The sequence below is a fragment of the Mustela putorius genome, unplaced genomic scaffold, assembly GCF_011764305.1.
Source record: "Mustela putorius furo isolate JIRA1106 unplaced genomic scaffold, ASM1176430v1.1 tig00003896_pilon_pilon_pilon, whole genome shotgun sequence".
NCBI lineage: Eukaryota > Metazoa > Chordata > Mammalia > Carnivora > Mustelidae > Mustela > Mustela putorius.
In genome coordinates this window covers 9,677,185-9,695,796 of record NW_025422045.1, presented here as the reverse complement: position 1 = coordinate 9,695,796, position 18,612 = coordinate 9,677,185, and the positions used below count along the sequence as shown (strand labels likewise).

The window sequence follows — 18,612 nt, the reverse complement described above, 5'->3', positions numbered from 1 at the left end:
TTCTGCTGCTTCCCGAGCCTGAAAGCGCCTTTTCATGAGGTGCTCGGAACACGGCGACCCCCAGTTGCAGCTTGAACTATTGAGGAGGCTTCAATGCCCGCCTTGTGCTGATCCCTGGAGCTGATGTACCCCGCCGCTGGCCGGGTGGCCCAGGCGGGAGTCTTTGAATCACTCTCAGGATGTCACCGTGCTCAGTGTATCTGTCGCCAACAGATTGATGTCTCTGTGGGGCAATGTTAATGCAGCGCGGGATGCCCCCTGGCGTATGACCTGCTGTTGGGACAGATCTGTGGTGTCCTCCGTCAGGCCCGACACCAGCAATGTGGCTGAGCCCAATAGCCTTGGCTGTGTCAAGGGAGGTGGTTGGCTGTAGAGTCAATAATCGGTTGACAAGGGGTATTGAGCCCCCTCTGCATGCAGGCAATGCTCTGGGTCCCGGGGACAGCAGTGAACATACCAGGCCCACATCTCTGCCCTGGTGGTATGTGTTCTAGTAAAACTTCCTTTGGTTCTAATGCCAAGGGAGGGGAAACACTGTGTAGGTTTGAAGGTCCAGAGGGAAGAGCTGAGGCCACCTCTAGATGGTTTCTATAGAAAAGGAGCAATTTTTAAAGCTAGTAACAACTATTCAGCAAAGTAGGAGAGGTGTCCCCCTCCCACCCAGTGCCTGTGACAGGCATTACCAATTGATCCCAGCGCACTTTTCTGCTCAACCCCGGTTTCTCAGCCAAACTGTAACAACCCATCAATGCCCAATGTATGAGTGAAACCTCCCAGGACCCACAAAATCATGCCTGACCACCGTCATCCGGCTGCCAATGCAAGTTTGTTGGGAAGGAAGGGCTCCCTGGAAAAGACGGGGGTAGACAAAGGGCAGGTCCCAGGTATGTGGCCTAGTCTCCCGTGTACAAGATTTTGGCACAATCAGGAAGACTAGGCAGGTGGTAGAAATAAAGCAGGTGGGGGAAGACTTTTGCACAGATGGACTGTGAGGTCATAACAACCGACCCCAGGGCAGAGGCCATCTGTTTGTCTGTCTGCCCTCTGCCCCAGTTTTATGCATCTTGGCTGATGTGAGCATCTGGTGTCTGGTCAGGTGTGTGCTGCCACCAGAGGGTCAGGCCGGACTCTACAGGTGCAGGTCATGCCAGGGCCCTGGTGGAAGGCACGGGCTTTCAGAGGAGGCCACCCTCTTTGAGGTCTGCCCAGCCTGCAGGGCCCAGCCTGGTGAGAAGGAGGGTCTAGCTGGGAGGAGGGATCCTTTGCTATGATGTCAGGGTCTCTTGAGTTATCCAGGAGCAGGTTCCCTGAGCACCACGTGCCAGGCACAGAAGGCCCTCAAGTGTTAGAATAAACAAAGGAATACAAACTCTAAGAATGCAGATTGACAGGACCAGGGCTTCCTTCACGCTTGACCTTGATGGAGAGGATCAGAGCTTTCCAAACAGATACCCTGAGGACCTCTGCTCCTAGAGTTAAGGTGCACTGGAGAGAAACCTTAAGAGATTCTTATCTCTAGGAAACAGACTGAGGGTTGCTGGAGGGGAGGGTGGGGGATTGGGGTATCTGGATGATGAGCATTCAGGAAGGCACCGAACGGAATGAATACTGGGTGTTCTAGACAGCTGATGAATCACCAGAATCTACCTCTGAAACTAATAATATACTATACGTTCATTAATTGATTTTAACTGGAAAAAAAAAGATATACTGAGGAAGTAAGCATGTGGCAATTCCCGGACGAATTCACTTGTGGATATCTTTGGGAGATTTCTATCAATATCTCACGGGACTAGTGTCCTACTGAACCCTGTTTCGGAAAATGCCTCCCAAAGTTGCCCACATGGCCACCACGGCCCTGCAGTGCAAACCCTCCGCCGCCTCCAACACCACGGGCACCTTCTTGCCCCTAGCGCGGCCTTACACTGCCTGCTCCCGAAAGGCCCTTTCTTTGCCTGCTCCCTTTTCATGGTCCGTGCACCTTAAGTCCTGCCCACTCCCAGGAGCCCCCCAGTGGGACTTCACTGCTTGCTGTTTGAGCTCCTCAAATAGATGTTTCTTTGTATCCACAGCACAGCCTGGGCCAGGCCGGTGGTGTTCCAGGAATGCTCAGTCAGTGGGTTCAGGCTGGGCAGATGTGCAGACTGCCCATGCCTTGTGGGCAGTTGTGAGGCTCGCCTCCTAGCCACCTTCTCTCTCCTCTAGCCTCCAGCTGGGGTCATCAGGGGTGGAACAGTCGTACCCCACCACCGGGAACGAAATTTCTCCACCTCGGCAGCTCTGTTCCCTTAATATGCAGGGAGCACGGACCCGAGGGAAGGGAACCAACGGATCTATTTACATGTTCTCTTCTTCTGAAGAGAAGCCAGGGGCATTTCCTTATTTAATTATTAATGCCCTAAATCAGACGGTGCCCAGTATGTTAACCTCTGTCACTCCGAATGGAGTCGGCCTAATAACCGCTGCGGCGGCATCGATTTTCCCTCAGTCATCTCATGAGAATGCATCTTTGGGATCCATCCTGTGGAAGAGAGCCTGGGAAAGCCCCATTCACACTCACAGGGAGCGGCCCCCCCCCATGGGGAGGGGGGTGGCTCTTCTCTGGCCCCTCTTCGCTTAGCCTCAGTGAATTGTCTGAGACAAGTAGAAATACTTTTTCTAAAATCAGCTCCTGAAAAGAGCTGACTGGTTGGGCCTAGACCTGACCCCACCTTCCAGAAGGTTCTGTGACATGTGGGCAAGATGAAGTAGGTGAGCTGGAAGAGCTGGTGGGGTGACATGGGAAGGGCCGTCAGCGCTGGGCCATGTGGCCCAGACCGGAAGCTATGTGAGTGGAGCGCACCCAGAACCCAGCAGGTGCGCAGCCGACCAGGGGCGGAGGGGCCAGGGGGCCCGAGCTGGACCTCTAGCCGATGGTCCTCAGACATGCAAAGTTGATGATGATGGGGCGTTGAGGGCAAGGGGAGAGATGGGAACAAGGAGCAGGAGAGACCTGTCTGGCCTGGGGAGGGCAGGGCAGGTGATAAGGTTGCATGTTTTAGATTGGGTTCCAAGAAAAAGTCTGAGGGCAGAGGGAATGCCAGGGGAGCCTTCCACCCTCGAGCTGCATGTCCTTCTTTCCCGCTCCCCTCCCATGCTTCCACAGGGGCCGCGTGGCCTCAGATGGGGAACTGTGACTGCTGGTGGCAGGGTTAGTCCAGGCTTGGGTGTGAATGTCCCCCACTCTGTTGGCTTGAACACAGCCACACGGATGGAGGAGTGAGGCTGCCTCGCTGTCTGTGTCCTTGTGCTCCCCGTCCACCTCCCTTTCCCCCTCTGCCTCTCTGCACCCGGCATCCAGGTGTGAGAGTCAGCCAAACTGTCCTGTCCACATCTGATGCAGAGAGAAGAAGCTTGCATGAAGATCTTAAAAGATCTCCCAATTCTAGCCAGGATCCCAGTTACCTCCCATCTCCTATCCCTCTCCTGTCACTGTGGATCAAAAGGGGGCCAGAGAAACACTCTCTTCTAATCCAGGCGGCTTCATCCTGTGATGTTCTGAGCTTCATAAGTTTGAAGATGCGGTCATGGGGTTCACCTGGGAGATTATAGGAGTGGGCGAGTTAATGAGACAGGGCCATGGAGAGAACCAGAAGGAGGCCTTCTCTCCCTCTGGCATTCTGATGTTGTGCCTTTCTGAGCACTGTGTCTCTTCCTTTACTCCCTTAATTAATTAATTAAAAATATTTTATTTATTTATTTGACAGAGAGAGAAAGAGAGAGAGGGAGCACACAAGGAGGGGGAGTGGCAGGCAGAGGGAGAAGAAAGAAGCAGACTCCCCACCAAGCAGGGAGCCCAATATGGGGGGCTTGATTCCAGGACCCTGGGATCATGACCTGAGCTGAAGGCAGAGGCTTAACCCACTGAGCCACCCAGGCGCCCCATATTCCTTTATTTAATTTATTTGCTTGTGGGTCTGCACAAAGCCCACCTTGGAGACGATGCTTATCGTACACTTGACTCTCCCTGAAACTTTATGCCAAATCTGGGCAGGTTCTTTCTCATTGGGGCTGTGGCTCCTCCTCAAGGAGGGGAATGGACTGAGCCACCCTCAATCCTAGTGGGAGCCTTACTGGGCTCCAGGCTGTGCCCCGCTTTCTGTGGAGCGACCCCTTAGGTCTCCGAGGACTTGCCTGGGGAGCTGAATAGGGAGAGGAGATGACGGGCTGTGACCTGTGTACTCTTGGACTTGGCAAATTGATGTGGAAACACCAGAATTCCTTTTCTCTTTCTGAACAGATTTTCAAAATACGTGTAGCCAGATTATTTTCAGATCTCAAACAGAAAAACCTCATTAATCATTAATTTGGACCCCTACAGTTACACAGAATTTGTGACAATTTGTTTATCTTTGAAGGAGCTGCTAAGAAAGAGTTTAGTGAGGAAATTACTGGGGATGAGGAGGAGAGTATTTAACCTTTCACGAAGACAGGAGCTCTATTTAGCTTCCTTCTGGGTACAGATGGGGGTGTGTGTGACAAGCATGTCACTCCTGTCTGTCTTTGAGTGGAGTGAGTCCTTCCTCGTCGGCAAGCTCGGGGCCAATGGACTGGATCCTCAACCATTTCAAGCCTGGGGACCCCTTTCCAGTGTCAAAATATTTTCTGTGCCATCCCGCCCCAGTTATTAGAAGTTGTATCTTTTAGTGTGGCAGATTGGGAAGAAATGCTACTCTGAATTCAGTAAAGCTTTTAAGCAAATTCTGATAGCATCTGTGGACACATGAAAAATAGAGCTATCTTTCTGAGTCAGGGTGTTCTTTCATTCTATAGCTGATTTTTGACCACATACGGATTCCAGCTCTCCTGGGCTAGTTCTCCCCTCTACCCTTAGGACACCCCCCCCCCCACCCCCGCCCAGCCTCTGCAGGTGGGAACCCTTGGGCAGTTCTCTAAGTCTATAGGACCACGGAGCCCTGGAGTGCTAGGGCAGGAAGGAGCCTGGGGGTTATATTTCCTCAAAGCCCCCCAGCAGGCCTTCGTCCCTCGGTGGGAGTGACGTGTGCATCAAGCGGGGTGTCAGCAGCGGATATCCCATAGCAGCAGGAGCAGCAAGGTCTGCAGGCCTTTTGGGTAGCCTGGAAGGGTTTTCCCAGCTCAGCTCCCCGCCTCCCCTCTTTCTTCCCTTTCTTTGTTGCAGGAAGGAGTCGGGATGGGGTGGGGAGAGTGGATATGCAAAGCACATGGGAGTGGAGGGGGAAGGGGCCCAGGGGAAGACCCTGCATTTAAAGGTCAGGAGTGGGGCGCCTGGGTGGCTCTTGTCATTAAGCGTCTGCCTTCGGCTCAGGTCATGATCTCAGGGTCCTGGGATCGAGCCCTACACGGGGCTCCCTCCTCCACGGGAAGCCTGCTTCTCCCTCTCCCACTCCCCCTGCTTGTGTTCTCTCTCTCACTATGTCTCTGGCAAATAAATACAAACTTTAAAAAAAAAAAAAAGTTCAGGAGTTATTGGTCTCAGCCTGGGCTTGGGGGCCTGGGGACACCCTGATCTTACAGTCAAATGTCGCGCACGTGGGCATTTTTCTGGAGAGAAGTTCTTGAACTTGTGTGAAGTTGGCTCAAAGTGGCCCATGAGCCAACAAACTTTCAGAAGCCCTGGCCTGGAATATCAACTTTTTCCTGACTCAGGCTTCCCACTCCCCGGTTACTCAGAACTGGTGAAGTGTAGTCAGAGCCCACAAGTGTGAAATATCAAACACTCATTACATGACGTTGGGGCAAACTTAGTCTGTTTAGCAAGTCTGTTTTACCGCCTTGTGTGTGAAGTCTCAGTGGCGAGCAGATGCCTGGGAAAACGGTCTGATTCATGATGCTGCTTCCTTTGTCCCCCCCCACAGGGCCCGGGATGGCACTCTCCGTGACAGAGTTCATTGTCTTCTCCCTCCTGCAAACCGCCCTGTCCCTGAACCCCGAGGACCCCAACGTATGCAGCCACTGGGAGAGGTAAGATACGAGTCTCAGACGGCCGAGCGTTCCCGCAGGGCCTCTCCCTGGGGCTTGGTACCGTTGGGACAAAAGCAGTCGGGAGGTAAGAAACTGCCCGCCGCGGGCCTGCAGTCCAGCTGGGGAAACAGCGCAGGCGCTGGAAGAGGACCAAGCAACGGCGATTCTGTCTACACTCAGGGCCGTGGGAGCTCTAGGCGGAGGAGCGTGACTTAAGTGATGCGGTCTGATAGTTCACAAGGAACTCTTGTCCCTCCCTGCATTTGCCTTTGTAAAATGGCCATTTTACAGACAAGGAAGTAGAGGCACAGAGGGGCTCAGTGCCCGCCCACAGCTAGGCGGGGGGTGGGGGGGTCAGTGAGTGACTGTGGTCCAGATGTGCTTTTCTCCAAAACGGTGACGTCTTGCCCGGTCCCCCAGGTTTGGCGTCAGTGCGGTGGCTCACCTGTGCGGGCGGCGGGCCGTCAGCCCCATGGAGGACCGGTGAGGGGACTCTGTGGCTCCTGGCCAGGGTGGGTGGGAGGGCTACGGGGGGAAATGCAGCCCAGGGCCTCGGCAGAAGGGCTGGCTGCATTCAGGCTGCAGCGCTAGTCTGTGGGGAATGGGCCAGGGCCCTGCAGACAGCTTGACTTTGAGTCCAAGGTTAAAGTATTGATTTTGGTGAGCAGAGAGATAGTGACCAGAGACCCAATCAGGAAAAACCGAATTAAACCCTGGAATTGATTGGCTGTGCTGACCAGGACGACTCTGCCACTTAGATGTTAATAAATCAAATGAATAAAATTAAGATGAGGGCCCAGTGGGGGAGGCAGATGGGAGAGGACAGGCAAGTGGGGCTGTCCGTGCTCCATGCTTGCGAGGGGTAGTGTCCCAACCCTAGGGCAGGGCAAGGCAAGGCACCCCATCTGGGCAGCTTCAGGCCCTGCAGGGATGGGCTGCGGAAGCAGAGGGACTGTGCCCCCACTGGCATGATCATGAGGGACTGGGTCCTCTACAGGAGTCCCTCCAGAGTCGGGGCAGGAGCAGAAGGCAGTGCTGCACTGTGTCCCTTTTAGGTCAAGTGGGAGGAACACGAGATCTGACATGAGAAGACGTTGGTTTGGTTCATTCCAGTCTGGATCTCGCCACCTGCTCGCTGTAATGATTTGGGGGAAGCGTCTGAACCACTTTGAGTTTGCTTCCACCTCTGTGGAGTGGGAAGAATAATTATCCTGGTCTCCCAGCCTCGCCGGAGGATCAGGGTGCCAGTGTCATGAAAGGGCTTTCGGGACTGTAAAGGTCAATTATGGTCTTTTCTTGTTGATACCTCTGGCTTTGCGGGAACAGCTCCTCACAAATTTAGTGCACATCAGGCTCACTGGAGGTGTGGATGACAAATAGTTTTCTGGGTCCCAAATCCTCTTAATTTTCTAGACCTCCCCGACATCAGTGAATTTGGAATATGAAAATACTCTGAACGGAGCCTGCAGTGAGCTGGCTGTCCGCCGAGGTGATCCTTTAATGGGAGGACGGGGACTGACCCTAGAACTAAAGTGAGGTCTGGGGGCCCCTGCGGCTTCTCCAGCCCCTAGAGAGGAGGCCTTGTGGGCAACACCCCATGAGACCGAGTGCCTTCTTGGCTTGCCTGCCTGAGCTCCGCTGCCAATGACACGTGGACAGATGTAGTCTGTGTCATTCCAGAAACACGCCCCGGCCCCCAGTGACCACTTAGGGAGAATTTCTCAGCTAGATTAGTGCTTCGGGTGGGGTCCTTGTTAATTATGTCCCTCCACCATAAAACCCAGTGGAAGACCTCCCCCGTCTAATGAAACCCAGCTCTACAAGATTAATCTGGTCCCTCATTAGCATGTTGGCAAGTAAGCGTGTTAAACTGCCCAGCCGTGAAACCAGGGGCACAAACATCGCCTTAGAGACTTGGAGTTGATTCAAGGTCTCACTGCCAGACTTGCTCAGCCCAGGACACCCCTACAGAGCAGGGACTGTCCCCCGTGACACTCGGCTCACCCCACTGTTGGGCTGGTGCCTTTTCTCAGAGGACTCACTGTCTCTGTCAGGACTGGAAGGGGTGCCTGAGCACCGCCCATCCCCCGAGTGTTTAACAAAGGCAAGGTGTCCGTTCTGTGTGTGGGTTCTGCTCCTCCTGTCTCCCCCTCCACGGTCAGGGAGGACATGTCCCCAGTGCCTAGTACAGGAGATGAAGCCCTGTGGTCAATAATAATGGTGGGGGGCACCTGTTAGACACTGGGCAGCCATTAGAAGTCTTATGTGTATTATCTTGTGTTGAGCACTTTCCATGTCTTATCTGCCCACCGCCCTGTGGGATGGACACTCCTATCATCTTGCTGAATCCTCACAATGACTGTGTGAAGTCCCTGGCAATTTTTGTCATGGATTTACAGGTGAAGAAAGGGAGGCTTCTGTGAGTTAAGTAACATGTCTAAGGACACGCTGTGAACAGGTGGCAGGGTTCAGCTGTGACCGAGAACAATGCACTCTGAGCCATTCATTCTCCTGCCCTAAGTGAGGTTTTCAGTAGCCGCGTGGAAGCATGGGCTCGCGAAATCTGGGAGTGGGAAGGGGCCTGTAGGAAGCCCAGGGTGGCTGTTGAGCTGCCTCAGTGTCCCCAAGCCTAGAGGTGAAACCAGGTTTGGCCCATGTCTGCGCAGACGTGTGCCTCTGACCCATACATCTCCGTTGCGCCGACTGTTGGGGCTTAGCAGGGTCCCCCTCCTTCCATCCTTGGTGCTTCTAGGAGCCAGAATTTTCCAGCTCCCTAAGTCCTGTACCTTGCTGACTGCCCCTGGGCCCTCTTTCTGGATTTCAGATATCTGACCTTTCAGGCATCAGGGAGCCTGTTGGGGACCCACTCGGGGAGCTGGCCTGCCCAGCCCCCCTTGCAAGCAAACCAACAGTTTCCTCAGGCAAAGCAGACGGGTTTTTATAGCCTGGATCTGGCCATCTGGCCCAGGTCAGCGAGCCGTCTGGGGGGAAGCAATGAGAAATACCAACCTACATAAAGATGAGTTCCTGATGTCTCAGCTGGGGCCCCTTCCCAGCCTGCACAGCAAGTGGGAATCTTCCCTTCAGCAGCCTGGCTCGACCACCTTTTCATACAACTCCTGCTGGGGGCAGGCAAGTAGAAAGGCTTACGGGTTAAGGCTGAGCTCTTCCTTCTCGAGACTTCTACCCACGGTTCGGGTTTACAGCTAACGGGCAGCATAACAAGATAGCACTTCAATTAGGAGGTCTGGCGCGTGTTCTTGATGCTCCCGCAGCTATCGTGGAGACAGAAGAGACCAGAGGTAACTGGGTGACCTTGGGGAAGTCACTTATTTTTTCTCTTCTTCATTGTCCTTGTCTGTAAAATGAAGAGAGTAGTGCCACCGGCCTTATAGGATTGTGAGAATTCAAATGGATTAAAACACTTAACACAAGGCACTCAATCACTATTAGCTGTTAACTGGTACCTTAGTTTCTTCATCTGTAAAATGGGACCACTTACTTCATAAAATTGCTACAAGGATTAGCTTCCACATATATGCTTTGAAACCCATAAAAATCTGAACAAAGTATTTAAAAGCTTGTCGGCTCTGCCTTCCAGAGCCACATAGAATAAACCTAAACCCTCCTTTATTCTTTCTCTGATACATGAACAAGTGAACTAGAATTTCAGAAAGTGAGCTGGGCCAAAGGGCAGTAAGGGATATGTCTTGGAGGATAGTGGGGGTGGGGGCAGGTTAGAGCCCCCGGTTCCCTGGCTGTGGGCCTGGCTTCCCTGGGGAAGGAGCCACCATCTTAAATACCAGCTCAGCCTCTCTAGCACTGATCACAGCTTCCCTCTCCTGTCTGGTTCTCAGCTATGCCGTGACCGTCCAGGAATCATACGCACACCCCTTCGACCAGATCTACTACACGAGATGCACAGACATCCTCAACTGGTTCAAGTGCACCAGGCACCGGTGAGTACCTCTCGGGCGATGGGGCAGGGAGAATGTGCTGGGCCCTCAGGGCTCACCTTCATGCCAGTTAGTAATGGAGATCTGAGATGCTCTGCTGAGGGCTTCCTTCTGGCCAGAGAAGCTCATGGGCAGGGCGGGCCAGAAGCGCTAGGGAATGACTGCCCTTGGGGTGTCCCTCAGCCAACGAGACTCATGGGGAGTTGGTGGGTAAATCCCCCAGCTCCCTCACCCTGAGGGTAGAGGGGAGAACTCTGAGGAACATTCTACACATACCCCAGCGTGCTGTGAATGGGCTGCCTTTTCTTCCCCGTCTCTTCCCCCCTCTCCTCCCAGGGCTTCCTTAGATTGTCTCCCCAGTAAACAGCTTGTCCTGGAATCTCTGCCTCAGGGTCAGCTGGGGGAACTGCAACCTCAGACAGATCCCTCAGAGCAGGGGCAGTCCATGCCAGGGCAGCTGGCTGGGGAAACTGAGCGCAGGAGAGAATCGGGCGCCCTCTTGGCCCCTTGTCCAGCCTGCCCATGGGAAGTGCTCAATCTGAATGACAGCCTGTGGGTCTCCAGCTCCCTTGTCTGCAGCCCTCCTGAAGATCTTGCCATTCTGTCATGTCGCTGGGGCAGAGAGGAGAGGGAGGAAGAGAGAACACGTGTTATTGGACAATCCTGGGCAAGTTGTTTCATTTGGGGATTCCCAGTGTGCTCATCAAACGTATAGTGATCCCACCCTACTTACTCTCACAGGGTCCAGATAAGGTCAGGGATGCTTTGAAAAGTGCAGGGGAAGATGGGGAAAAGCGAGCTATTAGATCCGGGCAAGGTGGCACTATTATTTGGGGGGTGAGAGGCAGCAAATGAAGTGTCCGTGAGCCTATGATGGGGAGGCCAGCCACCTGTTAGGCCTCTTGCCTAGTTGCCAAACACTCTTGTTGGTTCCGGATTTCTTTGGCTTCCTACTTGTGGGCCTTGTCCCTCTTTGTGGTTTATGCCCAAATCACGGTGGGTAGCAAGGTGAATGGGGAAACTTGCTTTATGCTGAAGCAAAGGCCTGGTTTTCTTTGGGGTTTTGTTTGTAACGTTGCTGTGAGCGTACACATAATAGCTGCTTTAACATCCTTCTTTGCTGATTCCAACATTTGGCCCACTTCACGGTGGTCTTCATTCATTGTCTTTTCCTTTATGTAGGCGGTGTTTTCCAGTTGTTCCTTGTGTCTGGTAATTTTGGATTGTATTCTGGGCACTGTTCATGGCAGAGATTTTAGAGAATGAAATCTGTTATGTCCCTCCCAGGAGTATGGATTTGTTGTTGTTGTTTGTTTGGCCAGCCAGTTAATCTGGCTGCATTCAATTTCCAGACGATAAAAGTTTCACAGGTTTTGTCTAAGCGGGACTGCGTGGGACCTGCCCTCCACACACACCTTTCAGGGGCCAGGAGTTTGGGCAGAGATTTTACAACAAATATGGTGCTGTCTCTTTGTGGCTTTTCTCTTTTCTGGGGTTTTTGCTTTTCACTCTCAAGTTCCTGGATCAACCCTGGGGTTGTCTTGTGGTCTTCAAGTCAGTAAGGCTCTGTGTTTTCTATCTGAAGTGTAGCCACGTGGAGTATGGTTGACTCGGGCCTGCCCTTGGGCTAACTTGGGCCCGTGTCATTTCCTCCTTTCAGGTGTCTCATTTCCTCTAGTACCCACCTTTGTTCTCTCTCTGGCGCCTTATGGTAGTTCCTCCCCGACCCTCCCCCAGACTGTACAGTTTGTTTGTAGGAACTTCGGTCCAATAGAGCTACTTGGCCATGGCTGCATCCCCTTCCCATAGCCGTTGACTGTGAAATGAAGAGGTGGGACCAAATGCCCCCTTCCAGCTTCCTCAGCTGTGCCAAGTGGGCTGCCCGTGGCCCCCAGTCAAAGGTGGAGGCAGAAATCGAGGTCCTGCTCCCTCCATGAGCTCGTCAGGCCCTGTGCCAGAGCAAAGTTTGCTCTGAGGTGTGGCTTTGCTGGGTACTCAGAGGCCGGGGCTGCCATCCATCAGCGCTGGGGGGGATGGTGAGTGAGTGGCTGCTTATTAAAATAGGCTGCATTCCTGGAACGTGAATTATTTTGCTAAATTATTGAGTTGCCTTGCAGCTTTCCTGCTAACCTGGGGTGTGCGTGCTGATAGAGACACCATCAGTCTGCTTCAGCAGAGAATGCTTTGTTTAAATGCAGCACCCCTTCCCTGACAGTCTGGCCCCTGGCCCCTTCCCTCTACTGCTCCCCTCCCCAACAATGGGAGTGAGCAAAGGGTGAGAAAACTAGAAGCAGCAGGAGACATCTCTCTCCTGGGAGGCTGGCATGGTGCTGAGACCAGCTCTCCATTGGAAGGGCTGGGGGATATGCCTGTGTGGTGGGACGACTGGGTTGGGTGAACTCTCAGCCAACCCTCTTTCTTTATCTGAGAGGCCCATGCCATCCCAACCCCCTCAATTGCCGGGAGCTGCTTTCCTGTGCCGGGGAGGTAGCTTCAGTTTGAGGCCGGCTTACATTTCATTATGGGTTTTTGACAAAGTAGAATGACCTTAGTTTACGACATTCCCAAATATCACAGATTTCCCCAGGGCCCTGCACTGTCATTTGTCATAAAGCGTGTGCTTTAAGGACTGGGAGGGGTAGCCGAGCCAGTGCTATGGGGCTCCCTTCCCAAGTTGGCCTGACCCTCCATTGGAAAGCAGGCTATATGCATCTCCCATATCTGGCCTCTGCTGCTCTGCCCCCTGGAGGGGGCCCAAAGGGCAGGCTCCCCTGGGATGTGGATGGGGAGGTGAAGGAACTCTGGCTTCAAGGCCCAATGACTTAGGTTGAATCCTCATCACACATCATGACCTTGGGAAGTTACTCCCTCTCTCTGTCCCTTAATGGTCACATCAGTCTCTTCCATTTTGACCCTAGGTGTGAGGAAGGGGCTTTGCCTACCAATACCCCATTTTTACTTCCTCCTAAGGACTCGGTCCTTCCACCAGCCATTTATCTGGTCTTTCTCCCTCACCATGGCCATCCTGTATAACCAGCCGGCCACCCTGTGGGGACTGGCAGGACTGGCACAGGGCCCTAGTTTAAGCCTAGTGGCTTTGAAATGAGAGTGACTTGGGTTTGAATCTTGACTCTGAAATGGATTCATTGTGTGACCTTGAGTGAGTCATTAACTTCTCTCAATATCAGTTTTCTCATCCATAAAACCAAAGGAGGGGTGCATAAAATAAGAATAAAAACTCTAACAAGGAAATAAAAGAAAGGTGACATAGTCATACCACGTGCCTCAGATAGAGAATGCAATGAGATTTTGCCTATAAATCTCTCTGGCACAGGAGGAAGTATCAAGGCCTCTGTCAGCAGAAGGGCCACACCCCAGGGCTCTGACTCCCAAGCCAGAGCTGCTTGGGGCCTTAGCTTCTCCCTGCTGCAGAACCAGGGCCCGGGTCTGAGCCTTCCTGATGTTGGCATGCAAAGCTCTTGCCCGGGACACATTATTTGTGGCGTGAGGGAGGTTAATCCACTCTCTGGGACTGAGTTGGACTCAGAGGGCCCTTTGCTGACTCTTCTTCCATTCTCCAGGTGGGGGGAATCTGTTCTCTGGAGCCTTTCAGCTGCCTCCTCCTTTGGGCAGTGGCCCTGGCAGAGATGCTCTCAGGGCCCCAGTCCAGTCTGGGTCCCTGTCCCAGGAGCTCCCTAGGGTCTGGAGGCCTTCAGGAGAAGCCCCTGGTTACCTTGCACTATCACCCCAGAAGTGATCTTCCAAAACCCTTCTCCATATCCTGCTGAAGAGACTGGGGGGAAGTCGGCAGGTGTAGCGAACGGTGTGTGAGTCCTATGTTCTGCATCAAAGTGGCCCAGATGCAGCCATCGATTTTTCTTTATTGTGTTCCTTCATATTTGAAGCCGCCATGCATTTTAAAGTAATTATTGAATGGCATCCCCAATATAGCTTAACACAAATATCATTCTAACGCGAGGGATTGATTTTCAATACTTTCAAGTGGCTTTCTCCCTTGTGCCTCAGGATCAGCTATAAGACGGCGTATCGGCGCGGCCTCCGGACCATGTACCGACGGAGGTCCCAGTGCTGTCCCGGCTACTATGAGAACGGAGACTTCTGCATACGTACGTAGGAGCCATCTCCCTGGGGATGGAGGGGGAGGGGAGGGAACCCATAGGAAGGGAGGTAGGGCTGTCATCCAGGTCCTGGGGAGCTGGCCTCAGCTGACCTGGGGGCTCCAGAAGTCCCTGTCTGCTACCGGCTCTGAGGGGATCAATGGGTCTGGTACAAATATGTGAATGCAGATTTGGCCCTCCGGTCAATCTCCTAAGAGGATCGGATGGACGCCAGTCAGTTCTAGGCTTTGCTGGGGTCAGGAGAGAAGTGGACACTTTTGAAGTGTGGGGAAGAAGGGCTGAATGCCTGGTGCATATCTGAAGGGCTTCAGAAGGCTTTGCTGGACGAAAGTAGACATGGATGGATCAGTGGGTGGAGAGAGATGGATGCGTGGAGGGAGGGATGGAGAGTGGAAGGGAGGAAGGAAGACAGGCTGGCTCACTGGGTGGCAAGAGTAAGAGAGATCACAAGGGGCCGGTTCTAGGAAGTGGGAGCATTTCTAAAAAGGATCAGGAGACCTGAGGACAAGGTAGGTGCGAGAGCTGAGTTTCTGGCACCTGTAGACCCTCTGGGTGGGAGGGCAGCTCTGTGCACTGGGAGATACCCAGGAGTCTGCAGGTCTGGGGTCTGGTCCCAGCTTCCCAGGGACGTGCCTTTGGGCAAGTCACTTAACCTCTCAGTGGGGACGATTTAGCGTTAGGGTTTGTTAGAGTCCAGTGGACTCTTTCCCACCACCTCTGACAGGTGCATTGGGGCCAGTATGGGGCTCTCCAGGTGGCAGTGGAGTTTTGCCTCAACTGTGGAGACTGTCAGAGAAACGGGGAGCCCCCCCATTAATGACAGAGGGGAATCCACCCCCAAAGCTTCTGCCTCTTCATTTGGAGGCAGATTTGGAGAGTGAGTCTCCTTGTTAGCATTCTCCTGGCCCTTTGGGTGGGTAGAATGAGCCAGCACCAGAAAGCTGGTATGGGCAGGGTGGGCGTGTTAGTGTTGGGAATGAAATGACAATTTTCCCCTCTTGATCTTACATATCCCCTCTTGCTGGAGAGGCTCGATTCTAATTGCATTACAGGAGTGAATGAAAAATGCTCCCACAGATGGGTTCTGTAGTGATGGCTTTGCAGGAAACATACAAAGATACTCAAAGTCATCCACAAAAGGCTGTGTCTCAGGAACAGGGCAGAGGACTAGGCTGGGACAAGGCATTTGCCAGTGGGGCTCCTATGGGGACCTGAGTGGAGAAATGAGATGATGATCGAGGTTTTCCTGCTGCTGCTCTGTGTGCCCAGAGGAAAGGGAGAGCCAGGCGTGGGATGTGACACAGGACTCCTAGAGGCTGAGCAGAATGGATGTGAGTGGCCCTTCAGGTCTCAGGGGAAAAGGATGGACTCAGGGAAATGCTAAAGGGAATTCAGTTGTCAGCACGGGGTTCCAGAAATGGAGCAGCACATTCCTTTTCTAATTTCCATTATCAGTTGTTGGTAAAGCTCTTGGAAAATGAAGAGCAGGACAGAAGCACTAAGTGTCCTGATTGCACAGACCCGGTCTTGCTGACTAGGAAGGGCGGCTTATAACCTCCCACTTACTCCTTATGTAATAGCCGGGCACTGCCTGCAGGGCTGGTGGCCTTAGGCCAGCCCACCTCCAGGAAGCCAGCTGGAAAAGCCAATTTTAGGACTGAAGGCTCTTCCTGAAGGGGGACAGAAGTGCCAGCAGCGAGATGGGTCACTGTGGCACATGGGGTGCCAGTAGTGATGACCCAGAGGGGCAAGTGTCCTCCAGCTCTGGGTTTGAGTCTCAGCTCCGTCCCTAAGAACATCTTCCTCTTTACGCTCATCATCCTGGTCATCAGAGCACAGCCCTGCGCCAGGCACCATCCTGATCACTTTATGTACATGACTGCATCGGTTCCTCGCAACAGCCCTCTGAAGTGGGTACCCTGCTCTCTCCCATTTTACAGATGGAGAAACTGAGTCATAGAGTGATTAAGTGACTTGACCAGGATCATACACCTAGAAAGTGGTAGAACTGGGATTTGAACGTAGGCTGTCTGGCTCTGGAGTCTGCTCTGACCCATTTGGGTGGGCTGCTTCTCTCTCTCCGTGAGCCTAGGCAAGAGGCCATCTCTTGGTATCTCAGTTTCCATTCATCTAAAATGGGGGTAGTAACAGCTGTATCACCAGGCACAGGGTCGGGACTTAATAAAGGCCAGCTCCCTACTCCATGACTTTGGGTCTTACCATTTCTTCACTCTTGGCTTTTGTTTTAATTTCTCGCACCTCCGTGGACCCTCTCCCTGTGAAAATGCGCATGACACGTATAAACGTACGTGCACACACAGCTCTGTGCACACAGTTTCAGTGGGCTAATGGAGCCCTAAATCCCTTACAGAGTCTTTGGACCCACAGTAAGTCATTTCCTCCATATGTTCACATTTATCCATTATTTAATTTATACTGTTGCTTGTTGGCTTGTTTTTTACGTGAATGCTGGGGACATGGATGCACACAAGAGACGGTTGTTACTCAAGGAGCTTGCAGCCTAGTGGAAAGAGATGGTCTGGTACACAGATACCTGGTCCCAGAGTTATAGGTGCTTCAGCGGGCATCTTGATGAAGTAGGGCCAAATAGAATGGAGAGATCGTCTTCTTTAGTCATGCCCTCTTACCCAGTGTTACTGAGGAATCTGGGTGGCTCAGTCAGTTAAGCATCTGCCTTCAGCTCAGGTCATGATGCCAAGGTCCTGGTACTGAGCCTTGCATAGGGCTCCCTGCTCAATGGGGCATCTGCTTCTCCCTCTCCTTCTGCCCCTCCCCCTACTTGTGTCCTTTCTCAAATAAATAAATAAATAAACAGAATCTTTAAAAAATGAGGAATCAGCTCTAGACAGAAGACTGAAGGGGGAACCCTCGCAGGGTGTTTAACCTGTATTTATTAGACGCCCACGGGGGCCCACGCATAGCGCTATGCTTGGGATAGAGGAGAAGTGTTAGACATTGCTCCTGCCTTCATGGAACTTCCAGTTTTGTTGGGATGGCCAGGCAACTCGCAGAAGAACCATGGATGACAGCCGGAGGAGAGTGTGTGAAAGAACACAGATGGGACATGCCAGGCCGGGGAGAGCACTGTGACCTGCTCTCCCCTCAGGAGGCTTCGGGGGGCTTCGGGCTGGATGGAATGGTGTCTTTGGACATGGAGGGGACAGGGAACCCCATCAGCAAAGATGGGGAGGTGGCTGGCCTGGCTGCGGGAGGCAGATCTGGGCTGGGAGGCTGGCTGGGTGAGGCACTTACTCATTTCCCCGGGGCTGCCGTTTTAAGCAGTGCAACCTGGCTGGCTCAGTCCACAGGAGTGTGCTGGCTCACCCCACTGGAGGCCAGAAGTCCAAATCAGGGTGTCTGCGTGGTTGGTTCCTCCTGCTCCAGGCCCCTCCCCTCGCTTCTGGTAGCTCCGTGGCTCATGGCGCCGGAACTCCATTCTTTATACGGCCTTCTCCCCGTATGTGTGTCTGTCTCCAGGTTTCCCATTTATGGAGGGACACCTGTCAGACTGGATTAAAGCCCACCCTAACAACCTCATTTGAACGCGATTACCTCTATAAGACCCATCTCCAAATAAGGTCACATTCTGAAGAATGGGGGTTAGGACTTGAACATAGGAGGACACAGTTGAGCCCATGTATAGGTGAGGATTGGTCATTGCTGGCGTTCTCTTGTTCCTGCTTATTGTAATGGGAGGAAAGGAAGGGAACCAGCCAGGCTTTATCAGTTGCCCAGGAGCGAATGGAGAACCTAGCATCAGGGAGCTTGCATGAGGTATGGTGCCCCATGTGCTGGGTGCCAAATGAGAAGCTTGCAAACCTAGAAGCACCCAGGAATCAATGCCCTGCGGCCCCTCCCCCTCCACTTCTTTTCCACCCCTTGGGTGAAGAACCTGGTGAGAACCCATCTGATGCCAAGAGTCCTTAGGACTGTGCACGGGGATAACTGGGCAGGGCGGGGTGGGGAGAGGGGACATCATCCTCCCTCCAAAATGACCTTCCTGGAGCCCATTTCTTGGCAGAAACTAGAGGGAGACTGTGTCAGAGTAAAAACCTTGGCTGACTCTGCCATCAACTCACTGTGCAATCTTGGGAAAGTCCCTTTGCCTCCCTGGACCCACTGTGGCATAGGACAGATAATCCCCGTGCATGGAAGGAGAAAGATAAAACAATGAGTGAGCATGTCCTGCATAGACCTTGATACAGATGCAAACTCTTTGTACCATTTCCCCTGCCCCAGAGCTGCCATCCTTATCCCAGAGCCCTTGGCAGCCCTTCTAGAACCTTCTGGGCCAGAACTGCACACCTGCTCTGTTAGCTACAGATATAGCTGAATCCTAGCTCCTCTTCATCACCCAGGCACCCAATATTTCCTGAGGGTCACCAGGCACAAGCACAGTTCTCTTTCTTTCTCCTTTCTTGAGAGAGAAGGTAGTGGGCATTTTTGCCTCACAGGTGGAGCTGATTTTTTCACTTAGGGAGTGGGGTTAGAGCTATTTCGAGAAAATGCTCTTT

General features: G+C 52.9%; 1 protein-coding gene across 4 annotated transcripts in view; it reads left to right on the top strand.

Moving 5' to 3' along the window:
• Window positions 1-5,879: 5,879 nt before the first annotated feature.
• The window catches only part of MEGF11 (multiple EGF like domains 11), a 222,819-nt gene continuing 210,086 nt past the window's right edge, over window positions 5,880-18,612 (top strand). For 3 of the 4 annotated variants that reach the window (XM_045067572.1, XM_045067570.1, XM_004758645.2), the window contains exons 1-3: window positions 5,880-5,982; window positions 9,840-9,941; window positions 13,965-14,065. In XM_045067572.1, coding sequence (XP_044923507.1) covers window positions 5,885-5,982; window positions 9,840-9,941; window positions 13,965-14,065 — 301 coding nt within the window. In that variant the 5' untranslated portion in view covers window positions 5,880-5,884. Of the gene's footprint in view, window positions 5,983-9,086; window positions 9,285-9,839; window positions 9,942-13,964; window positions 14,066-18,612 lie in introns of those variants that run through there. The other variant, XM_045067571.1, reaches the window with a different exon arrangement.